Source organism: Canis aureus, chromosome 9 (assembly GCF_053574225.1).
Source record: "Canis aureus isolate CA01 chromosome 9, VMU_Caureus_v.1.0, whole genome shotgun sequence".
NCBI classification, from domain to species: Eukaryota; Metazoa; Chordata; class Mammalia; order Carnivora; family Canidae; genus Canis; species Canis aureus.
The window spans coordinates 14,077,505-14,089,647 of NC_135619.1; the positions used below are offsets into that span (position 1 = coordinate 14,077,505).

Sequence of the window (12,143 nt, forward strand, 5' to 3'; positions counted from 1 at the left end):
TTATGAAATAGGAATTATCCTCATTTTATAGAGGAGGAAAATAGATTTAGGGGTAAAATATCCTACTCAAGGTTATGTAATAGAAGGTGGCAGAACTAGAATTTGAACCAGGTCTGCCTTGAAAATTTATGCTCTTAACTACTTTAAAGGAAACCATCTCAGCATCATTTATAACATTGTTCTATTAAAGAAATGTGATTCACAGTATGAGAGTCTATTTATCAGTCTTGGAAATTTGTTACCTTTGGACCTTTCTTCATCTCAGATGTAGCATATCTCTGTTGCTGGGCTAAAGGTGGTTTTGGGACTACTTCTTTAGGATTCATTTGCAATTGACAGTTTTGGGAACATGTTTACCCATGTAAACATGTTAAAGGAGTTAAAGGAACTGCCTTACCTTTGACTCTCTTCCTTTTCCTCTGCACAGTGGTCCAGTCTTTCATATGGGGATATTTGTGAATTAGGTATTTGAAATTCCTGCATTATCAGCATTTATTCTTAAAAGGCAAGAAGATCATACACATTTGTATTTATTAAAAGGTATATACTTTTTCTGCAGAATGTTTTTGAAAATAATTGAACTGTATATATCATAACATTTTATTTATTTATTTGTTTGTTTATTTATATTTTTATTTTTTAAAAGATTTTATTTATTCATGAGAGACACAGAGAGAGAGAGGCAGAGACACAGGCAGAGGGAGAAACAGGCTCCTCGCAGGGAGCCTGACGTGGGACTCAATCCTGGGTCTCCAGGATCACACCCCGGGCTGCAGGCAGCGCTAAACCGCAGTGCCACCGAGGCTGCCCGTAACATTTTTTTTTTTTTTAACTAAGTAGATTATTTAAATAAAATGTAAAAGATTATAAAAATGAATTATTTAAAATGTTAATTATAGGGCAGGAATGTATTGCTTAGTTGGAATATTACTATCTTTTTTACTTTCTGTATTCTCTCCATGTTTTTGTTTTTTACAAGTAAAGGAGAGATATTAAAAATTTCTGTGCTTTGGTTATTACCTTGAAAATATTAAAAGGCAAACTGAATTTTAGTAGAAGGAAAGTTACTAAATTTTTTTTTTTTAGTTACTAAATTTAATTACCTTTTGTTTCTTACAGTGAACCTTGCACTTGGACTAGCAGCGAATGATTCGGTAGGTGTTTATTAATAACAATTATTACCTGATTAAAATGTTTTTTAAAGAAATGATAGAGCATATTTTTCATTTACTCTGTCAGAGGCTATATATTGTAGCTCTAGTCACTTGCATTTCTTTAAGGAACTAAAAAGTCTGCCATAAGTACTGATTACATTTAATGATAATGATGAAAATGGAAGGAGTCAAAGAATTCAGGCAGTGTCTAGAAGGTAGAGAAGGCAAGGAAATGGATTTCTTTAGTGCTTCCAAAAGATGTATAATTCTGCCAACACCTTAATTTTAGCTCATTGAAACCCATTTTGGACTTCTATGATAATTTCTTACAGCAGAAGTAGGAAATAAATATGGATGGGAAGTCAATTATCTTAGTTCTTAAATTTCCAAAAATGTCTTTATTTTGCCTTCGTATTTGATTTGACTTTGATTTCACTAAATGTAGAATTCCAGGTTCAAAATAATTGCATCTCTGAATGTTGTAAACAACATTCCTTTTTATTCTCACATGCTAAATGAAATGTCTGATGCTAGTCTGATTCATATTGCTTTGTAATAACCTGTGTTTTTCCCCTCAAAGCTTTTAGAGTTTTCTTTATTTCTTTTAAGTTTAAAAATGTTACGAATATGTGTCCAATTGGTGACTTTAAAATTTTTTACCTGCTTGGAAATTAACTAGGCAATATGAAAGTTTGAAATTTCTTCCTTGTTGTGTTTTTCTGTCTCCAGAAACCTATTAAATGGATATTAACACTTTATGCTTGTTAAATTTTCTCTCATGTTCTCCATCTCCTTGTCTTTGCTGTATGTTTTGGAAGATGTCTTAGACTATTTTCCACACTGCTTTGTTGGGTTTTAGTTGTTATTTAGCCCTTCTGATTTTTATTTTTAAATTCAGAGATTGTATTTTTTCCAGTTTTCTAGAACTCTTATTTTACAAATACTGGAACAACAATGGCTGTATCATTCATTTAAATATCTCTAAGGATGCTAATTAAAATTAATAAAAAATTGTTCCTTTTAGTGATCTCTATTTATTTACCATGGTGGTTCTTATAATGTGGTCCTCAGAGCAGTAGAATCATCATCACCTGGGAACTTGTTAGACATACAAAATCTTGAGCCCATCCTAAACCTACTAAATCAGAAACCATGAGGGTGGAATCCCGTAATCTGTGTGTGTGTAAAAATACAACCTATTTTTAATTTAATGTTTTTCCCCTTGTTGTTTCAGTGGGAATTTGGAGCAAAGAGAGATAATCATGTATTTAGGCAACCTTATTGAAGTAAGAGCCAGTAATACATTTTTAAAAATATTTTTTAAAAAATTATACTTAATTACCTTGAAGAAGAGACCTCATTTTCCTTAAAGAAGGGAGGAACAAGGAAGATCCAATGGATGGGAAAGGTAGATACTTCGTAGGTGTGAGGATCTTTTAAATTGGTTATTTCAGCCAAAGCTTTGAATCTTAAGTCAGTGTGAAACACTAATGTAATAAGAGATCAAAGGATGAAAAGAATAGTTAAAAAGGGGTTGATTCCCTCATGTTAAATATTGCTAGTCTTGCTAGCTCAGAAACTTTTTTTTCTTCCTCTTTTTTAAAATAAATTTATTTTTTATTGGTGTTCAATTTGTCAACATGCAGAATAACATCCAGTGCTCATCCTGTCAAGTGACCACCTCAGTGCCCACCACCCAGTCATCGCCCCCCCGCCCCCCACCTCCCCTTCCACTACCCTTAGTTCGTTTCCCAGAGTTAGGAGTCTCTCATGTTCTGTCTCCCTTTCTGATATTTCCCACTTATTTTTTCTCCTTTCCCCTTTATTCCATTTCACTATTTTTTATATTCCCCAAATGAATGAGACCGTATAATGTTTGACCTTCTCCGATTGACTTATTTCACTCAGCATAATACCCTCCAGTTCCATCCACGTTGAAGCAAATGGTGGGTATTTGTCGTTTCTAATGGCTGAGGAATATTCCATTGTATACATAGACCACATCTTCTCTATCCATTCATCTGTCGATGGATACTGAGGCTCCTTCCACATTTTGGCTATTGTGGACATTGCTGCTAGAAACATCGGGGTGCAGGTGTCCCGGCGTTTCATTGCATCTGTATCTTTGGGGTAAATCCCCAACAGTGCAATTGCTGGGTCGTAGGGCAGGTCTATTTTTAACTCTTTGAGGACCCTCCACACAGTTTTCCAGAGTGGCTGCACCAGTTCACATTCCCACCCACAGTGCAAGAGGATTCCCTTTTCTCCACATCCTCTCCAACATTTGTGGTTTCCTGCCTTGTTAATTTCCCCCATTTTCACTGGTGTGAGGTGGTATCTCATTGTGGTTTTGATTTGTATTTCCCTGATGGCAAGTGATGTGGAGCATTTTCTCATGTGCTTGTTGGCCATGTCTATGTCTTCCTCTGTGAGATTTCTCTTCATGTCTTTTGCCCATTTCATGATTGGATTGTTTGTTTCTTTGGTGTTGAGTTTAATAAGTTCTTTATAGATCTTGGAAACTAGCCCTTTATCTGATACGTCATTTGCAAATATCTTCTCCCATTCTGTAGGTTGTCTTTTAGTTTTGTTGACTGTATCCTTTGCTGTGCAAAAGCTTCTTATCTTGATGAAGTCCCAATAGTTCATTTTTGCTTTTGTTTCTTTTGCCTTCGTGGGTGTATCTTGCAAGAAGTTACTGTGGCTGAGTTCAAAAAGGGTGTTGCCTGTGTTCTCCTCTAGGATTTTGATGGAATATTGTCTCCCATTTAGATCTTTCATCCATTTTGAGTTTATCTTTGTGTATGGTGAAAGAGAGTGGTCTAGTTTCATTCTTCTGCATGTGGATGTCCAATTTTCCCAGCACATTTATTGAAGAGACTGTGTTTTTTCCAGTGGATAGTCTTTCCTCCTTTGTCGAATAGTAGTTGACCATAAAGTTGAGGGTCCACTTCGGGATTCTCTATTCTGTTCCATTGATCTATGTGTCTGTTTTTGTGACAGTACCACACTGTCTTGATGACCACAGCTTTGTAGTACAACCTGAAATCTGGCATTGTGATGCCCCCAGATATGGTTTTCTTTTTTAAAATTCCCCTGGCTATTTGGGGTCTTTTCTGATTCCACACAAATCTTAAAATAATTTGTTCTAACTCTCTGAAGAAAGTCTATGGTATTTTGATAGGGATTGCATTAAACGTGTAAATTGCCCTGGGTAACATTGATATTTTCACAATATTAATTCTGCCAATCCATGAGCATGGAATATTTTTCCATCTCTTTGTGTCTTCCTCAATTTCTTTCAGAAGTGTTCTATAGTTGTGAGGGTATAGATCCTTAACCTCTTTGGTTAGGTTTATTCCTAGGTATCTTATGCTTTTGGGTGCAATTGTAAATGGGATTGACTCCTTAATTTCTCTTTCTTCAGTCTCATTGTTAGTGTATAGAAATGCCACTGACTTGTGGGCATTGATTTTGTATCCTGCCACACTGCCAAATTGCTGTATGAGTTCTAGCAATCTTGGGGTGGAGGCTTTTGGGTTTTCTATGTAGAGTATCATGTCATCGGCGAAGAGGGAGAGTTTGACTCCTTCTTTGCCAATTTTTTTTTAAAATTTTTTTTAATTTTATTTATTTATTTATTTATGATAGTCACAGAGAGAGAGAGAGAGAGAGAGAGAGAGAGGCAGAGACATAGGCAGAGGGAGAAGCGGGCTCCATGCACCGGGAGCCCGACGTGGGATTCGATCCCGGGTCTCCAGGATCGCGCCCTGGGCCAAAGGCAGGCGCCAAACCGCTGCGCCACCCAGGGATCCCTTCTTTGCCAATTTGAATGCCTTTTATGTCTTTTTGTTGTCTGATTGCTGAGGCTAGGACTTCCAGTACTATGTTGAATAGCAGTGGTGAGAGTGGACATCCCTTCTTGTTCCTGATCTTAGCAGAAAGGCTCCCAGTGCTTCCCATTGAGAATGATATTTGCTGTGGGCTTTTCGTAGATGGCTTTTAATATGTTGAGGAATGTTCCCTGTATCCCTACACTCTGAAGAGTTTTGATCAGGAATGGATGCTGTATTTTGTCAAATGCTTTCTCTGCATCTATTGAAAGGATCATATGGTTCTTGTTTTTTCTCTTGCTGATATGATGAATCACATTGATTGTTTTACGAGTGTTGAACCAGCCTTGCATCCCGGGAATAAATCCTGCTTGGTCATGGTGAATAATTTTCTTAATGTACTGTTGGATCCTATTGGCTAGTATCTTGTTGAGAATTTTTGCATCCATGTTCATCAGGGATATTGGTCTGTAATTCTCCTTTTTGGTGGGGTCTTTGTCTGGTTTTGGAATTAAGGTGATGCTGGCCTCATAGAACGAGTTTGGAAGTACTCCATCTCTTTCTCTCTTTCCAAACAGCTTTAGTAGAATAGGTATGGTTTCTTCTTTAAACGTTTGATAGAATTCCCCTGGGAAGCCATCTGGCCGTGGACTTTTGTGTCTTGGGAGGTTTTTGATGACTGCTTCAATTTCCTCCCTGGTTAGTGGCGGGTTAGTGGCAGTTAGTTCAGGTTTTCTGTTTCTTCCTGTTCCAGTTTTGGTAGTTTGTGGCTCTCCAGGAATGCGTCCATTTCTTCTAGATTGCCTAATTTATTGGCGTATAGCTGTTCATAATATGTTTTTAAAATCGTTTGTATTTCCTTGGTGTTGGTAGTGATCTCTCCTTTCTCATTCATGATTTTATTAATTTGAGTCATCTCTCTCTTCTTTTTAATAATGCTGGCTGATGGTTTATCTATCTTATTAATTCTTTCAAAGAATCAACTCCTGGTTTTGTTGATCTGTTCCACAGTTCTTCTGGTCTCGATTTTGTTGAGTTCTGCTCAAATCTTTATTAACTCTCTTCTTCTGCTGGATGTAGGTCTATTTGCTGTTTTTTCTCTAGCTCCTTTAGGTGTAAGGTTAGCTTTTGTATTTGAGTTCTTTCCAGTTTTTGAATGGATGCTTGTATTGCGATGTATTTCCCCCTCAGGACTGCTTTTGCTGCATCCCAAAGATTTTGAACGGTTGTATCTTCATTCTCATTAGTTTCCATGAATCTTTTTAATTTTTCCTTAATTTCCTGGTTGACCCTTTCATCTTTTAGCAGGATGGTCCTTAACCTCCACGTGTTTGAGGTCCTTCCAAACTTCTCCTTGTGATTTAGTTCTAATTTCAAGGCATTATGGTCTGAGAATATGCAGGGGACGATCCCAATCTTTTGGTATCGGTTCAGACCCAATTTGTGACCCAGTATGGGGTCTATTCTGGAGAAAGTTCCATGTGCACTTGAGAAGAATGTGTATTCATTTGCGTTTGGACGTAAAGTTCTGTAGATATCTGTGAAATCCATCTGGTCCAGTGTATCATTTAAAGCTCTCGTTTCTTTGGAGATGTTGTGCTTAGAAGACCTATCGAGTGTAGAAAGCGCTAGATTGAAGTCACCAAGTATAAGTGTATTATTATCTAAGTATGTCTTAACTTTGGTTATTAATTGATTGATATATTTGGCAGCTCCCACATTCGGGGCATATATATTGAGGATTGTTAAGTCCTCTTGTTGGATAGATCCTTTAAGTATGATATAGTGTCCCTCTTCATCTCTCACTACAGTCTTTGGGATAAATTTTAGTTTATCTGATATAAGGATGGCTACCCCTGCTTTCTTTTGAGGACCATTTGAATGGTAAATTGTTCTCCAACCTTTTATTTTCAGGCTGTAGGTGTCCTTCTGTCTGAAATGAGTCTCTTTAGACAGCAAATAAATGGGTCCTGCTTTTTTATCCAGTCTGAAACCCTGCGCCTTTTAATGGAGTCATTAAGCCCATTCACATGCAGAGTTACTATTTTCAGATATGAGTTTGGTGTCATGATGATACCTATTCAGTCTCTGTTTTTGTGGACTGTTTCATTGGACTTCTTAAAGAGTAATTTTAAGAGTCCCCCTAAAATTTTTTGCAGAGCTGGTTTGGAGGTCACATATTCTTTCAGTTCCTGCCTGTCTTGGAAGCTCTTTATCTCTCCTTCTCTTCTGAATGAGAGCCTTGTTGGTTAAAGTATTCTTAGCTACATGTTCTTCTCATTTAGGATACTGAATATATCCTGCCAGGCCTTTCTGGCCTGTCAGGTCTCTGTGGAGAGGTCTGCTGTTAATCTGATATTCCTCCCCATATAAGTTAGGGACTTCTTGTCTCTTGTTGCTTTAAGGATCTTCTCTTTATCTTTGGAATGTGCAAGTTTCACTATTAAATGTGGAGGTGTTGAACGGTTTTTATTGATTTTAGCGGGGATCTCTCTATTTCCTGGATCTGAATGCCTGTTTCCCTTCCCAGATTAGGAAAGTTTTTAGCTATGATTTGTTCAAATACATATTCTGGCCCTCTGTCCCTTTCGGGGCCCTCGGGGACTCCAATTAAACGTAGATTTTTCTTCCTCAGGCTGTCACTTATTTCCCTTAATCTATCCTCATGATCTTTTAATCGTTTGTTTCTTTTTTCCTCAGTTTCTCTCTTTGCCATCAACTTGTCTGATGTCAGGCACTCGTTCTTCCACCTCGTTAACCCTTGTCGTTAGGACCTCTAGTTTGGATTGCATCTCATTCAATTGATTTTTAAGTTCTGCCTGATTAGATCTAAATTCTGCAGTCATGAAGTCTCTTGAGTCCATTATGCTTTTTTCTAGAGCCACCAGTAGCTTTATAATAGTGCTTCTGAATTGGCTTTCTGACATTGAATTGTAATCCAAATTTTGTAACTCTGTGGGAGAGAGGACTGTTTCTGATTCTTTCTTTTGAGGTGAGGTTTTCCTTTTAGTCATTTTGCTCAGTGTAGAGTGGCTAAAAACCAGTTGTATTGGGAAAAGGAGAAAAAGAGAGAAGAGAAAGAAAGAAAAAGAAAAAAAAATGAAAAAAAGAAGAAAAAAAAAGAAAAGAGAGAAGAAAAGAAAAAAAGAAAAAAAGGGGGGGAGCAAACAGAAATCAAAAAACAAAAAATAAGGGGGAGTATCCTCTGATTTTGTATACTGTAAATACTTCAGCTTCCCCTGGAACTTTCCAGGGCTGCTTGATCAATAATTTGTTTTTCCCCTGTCAGTCTAGCTGGTCTTCAGTGGGAGGGGCCTGCTGTGCTGATTTTCAAGTGTTAGTATTTGGGGGAGCTGCTCAGCCCCCTGCCTGGTGCAGGGCTCAGTGAAAGATGTTTAAGCTGTTTATCCGTGAGGCCACTGTGAGGCTCAGTGGGGGTTGTTTATCTGGTGAGGCCCCAGGAGGAAAAATAGTGGCAGCGGCCAGCATTGGAGTCCTGGATTCAGCTCCTGCAGTAACTAGGGAGCTCTCAGTCTGTAGGGGCCTGGATGCAACGGGGCGGGGCCGCTGATCTCAGCTTGGGGCAGGAGTGTCCTTGCTGTCCTGTGCCCTCCTGACTTCTGCCTGTCCCGGCGGGGAGGCCGCATCCTGGTCTGTGTCCCGGCGCCCTGTGCTCGCGGGCCTGCGCTGTTTGATTTGCGCTCCGGCGGGGCATCCCCCTCTGCGCGGGCCTCTGAGCCGCCGCTGAGCTGCTCCCGGGTGCAGCCAGGCTCCGGCTCGCACTGCTGCCCTTTAAATTTTTTTTTTAAATTTTTTAAAATTTATTCATGAGAGAGAGAGAGAGAGAGAGAGACAGAGAGACAGAGATATTGGCAGAGACATAGGCAGAGGGAGAAGCAGGCTCCACGCACCGGGAGCCTGACGTGGGATTCGATTCTGGGTCTCCAGGATCGCGCCCTGGGCCAAAGGCAGGCGCTAAACCGCTGCGCCACCCAGGGATCCCCTGCTGCCCTTTAGGGAGCTCGCCCGGGGGTGTGGCAGGCTCTCCCCTGGGCGCAGGTGTCTGTTAGTGTCCCCGGGAGCCCGAGGGCATCCCCGCCTCCTGGGTCCTGCTCCAACTCCCTGCGGGCCCCTTTCCGCCCGGGAAGGTCGGTGCAGCTCCTGCTCCTCCGGGACGGGGCTCTCCTGTCCTGGGGACACTCGCCCCGGCCTAGCCCGGCTCCTCGCGGGCCCCTTCCCCTTGGAGGCCTTTTGTTTATTTCTTTTTTCCCCGTCTTCCTACCTTGATAGAAGCGTGAACTCTTCTCACTGTAGCATTCCAGCTGTTCTCTCTTTAAATCTCAGGCCGAATTCGTAGATTTTCAGGATGATTTGAAGGTTATCCAGGTAATCTGGTGGGGACAGGTGATTTGGGGACCCTACTCTTCCTCCATCTTGCCCCGCCCTCTACTTTTTTTTCTTCTTTTGGGGAGCAGGATTCAGGGCAGATCCATCTTTAGTGCTTTATATGTAGGACAGGGAAATTGGCAACAAGAAAGGAAAAATAGTAACACTTTTCCTGGCTCATTTCTTCAGAAGCCTTTATTATCCTTAAGTGTTTTTCACCATGTTTGTGAAATCTTCCTTAGGAAGGTCTTTAGTATTCTGTGATCTTGATTAAAGTGTTTTTTTGTTTTTCATTTCTTGACTTTTTTTTTTTTTTTAAGCAAAGTTAGTGTTTTTGATGTTTGAACTAGCATGTTTGGCTTAAACTGTGTTCTGCCAGAGGACAGCTTGCATATAGAAACGAAGAGCTGTATGTGCTCTATATGATTTATACATATCTGGTATTGTTTTATACCCTGTATTTCCCAACTTAAGATTTACACTTATTAAGATTACACTTATTTGGAGGACATGTTTGGTCCTTAGGGGGAACTCATGGTTCCTCCCAGCAATTCTGTTTGCCTGAGTAGATAGATATAGATGGTACATCACTTGATAGGGTTAAAACCTTCAGTTAGGATGGTGTCTTTGGAGCCTTTCCAGTGATTCATTCCCAGGGAGACTTAATTCTGTGGAGTTTGTATTGTAAAAGGGGTCTCTGATTTGCTTTTCTGTAGGCCAGGTTTATTTAAGACTTTGCTAATTCTTACTTCCTTTCTTTTCCATGGGTTAGTGCTTGCCCCTTTTCAGCATTGGATGGGAAGATCTAGATCCAGGAAAGGGAAACAGGCCCAGGAAGCTATTCGTTTTACTTTTGATATTCATCTTATTAATGTCTAAACTAGATTATATAAACCCCAGGGGTATGTGTAAGATAGTCCACTGGGATGTGGGAGGGAAATTTTTTTCATTTGTATTAATTTTTATCTTTTAAAATTAATGTTTTTATGTATGCTTTATGATTTATATTAGTATACATATATAGTATATGTAGTAGCTACAATGTAATTTATAAACAAATATACTAACATGTATAGGGCATATATGCTTAAACATTTTTTACTGCTTTGAAGTGCATGATCAGAAAATTTCAGATGTCATTAGCCTAGGCAAAAGGAATTTCTGGGTTGGATCATATGCCCAGTTTAAAAGAAGACTACTTTGTAGATTGAAGTAAAGGCCTTACAGGAATAGGGTATGGATTTTCCCTTTTGCTTGTCTTACGTACTTTCCTTTGGGGACGTTGAAGGTAATATTGCAGAGCAGAGTTTGAGATCATGTGTACCATGAATCTAAATATTGCATCCAGTGGTTTGGTGGAGCTGGCACATTCTCATTTATGAGGGCCAATGTTAAAATTTTGGGAATTTGGAATTAGTTGATATCATGTTGCTACCAGAAAAATAAGCCATGGTGGAAGTATTTAAACCGTGGAAATTGGCAAATATTGAAAATCAGACACCACACCCCACCTGGAGCCACTTGTTAAACATTTCCCAGCACACCACAGATCATATATATTGACAATTTTTTGATTTTTCTTTTTTCAGTCTTTTTATTATTATTATTTTTTTTTAGAGAGGGAGAGGGGCAGGGCATGGGGAGGCACAGAGAGAGAATTTTTTTTTAATATATAATTTATTTATTCATGAGATAGAGAGAGAGAGAGAGAGAGAGGGAGGGAGAGGAATAGGGAGAAGCAGGTTCCATGCAGGGAGCCTGATGTGGGACTCGATCCCGATCCCGGGACTCCAGGATCACGCCCTGGGCCAAAGGTAGGCGCTAAACCGCTGAGCCACCCAGGGATCTCCACAGAGAGAGAGAATCTTAAGTAGGCTCTACACCCAACTCAGAGCCCAACTTGAGGCTTGATGTCACAACTCTGAGGTCCTGACCTAAGTAAGCCTAAATCAAACTTGCTTAAGTGACTGAGCCACCCAGGTGTCTCCTTTTTTCCATTTTCTTAACCATATTATGGATCTCATTCTTCTACAGTATTTAAATTTAATAAACAGTGAGAAGAGCACTGAGACTGGGAGAGGGAAATATAAAGACTACCAGGAATCATTCATTGATAAGCTCTATAAGATTCCTAAGTCAGTTCAGTTCATTTTAGTCCAACAAATGAGTACCTGTAACACTCATTGCCAGACAACCTGGGATTATAAAGAAAAATAAATGTGTTGTTGGAATTCACAGTCTGCTAAGACTACATTCACAAGACAGTGTTGTGTCTGGGTATATGTGTTTATACAAGTGTGTAAATATTTGTGTGTGTGTGTGTGTGTATGTTTTGGTGGTGTTTAGATGAATTAGGTTTAATAATCATTTCTTCTGTGAGAAAGTGCTAATTAGGACAACAGTTAAGGTTTTATTGTGCTTGATAACAGAGAGACACATTGTGTGTACTCTTGAAGGTTTTAGAATCTTGTGAACAAAAAAGGAAGATAAATGTCTTAAAATGATAAGATATATTCAAGATCAAATATAGCAGTGTAAAAAGCTACAGGATGAGTAGCTTTTATTCCAGGGAAGGCAGTTTTTTTTTTTTTTTTCTTTTCCATAGCGCATTTTCATGAACATAATTGTATTTGGTTCCCACAGAAACCTGTAATGAAATGCTGTAGTATTTATCAGTTTTACAATCTATTGATTCTGCCCTATCCTGGCCACATTTTATCCATCAGCAAATACTCTTGTTTCTGTCTCTGCAATGTTTTTCCAATATGTA

General features: G+C 39.2%; 1 protein-coding gene across 24 annotated transcripts in view; it reads left to right on the forward strand.

The window, feature by feature from the left end:
* The window catches only part of NUBPL (NUBP iron-sulfur cluster assembly factor, mitochondrial), a 231,260-nt gene that overhangs the window by 3,396 nt on the left and 215,721 nt on the right, over positions 1 to 12,143 (forward strand). For all 24 annotated transcript variants that reach the window (XR_013385973.1, XR_013385972.1, XR_013385971.1 and 21 more), the window contains one exon: positions 1,120 to 1,154. Coding sequence is in view for 13 of the 24 variants with exons in the window: in XM_077908971.1 (XP_077765097.1) it covers positions 1,120 to 1,154 (35 nt within the window). In the remaining 11 variants the exon portion in view is untranslated. Of the gene's footprint in view, positions 1 to 1,119; positions 1,155 to 12,143 lie in introns of those variants that run through there.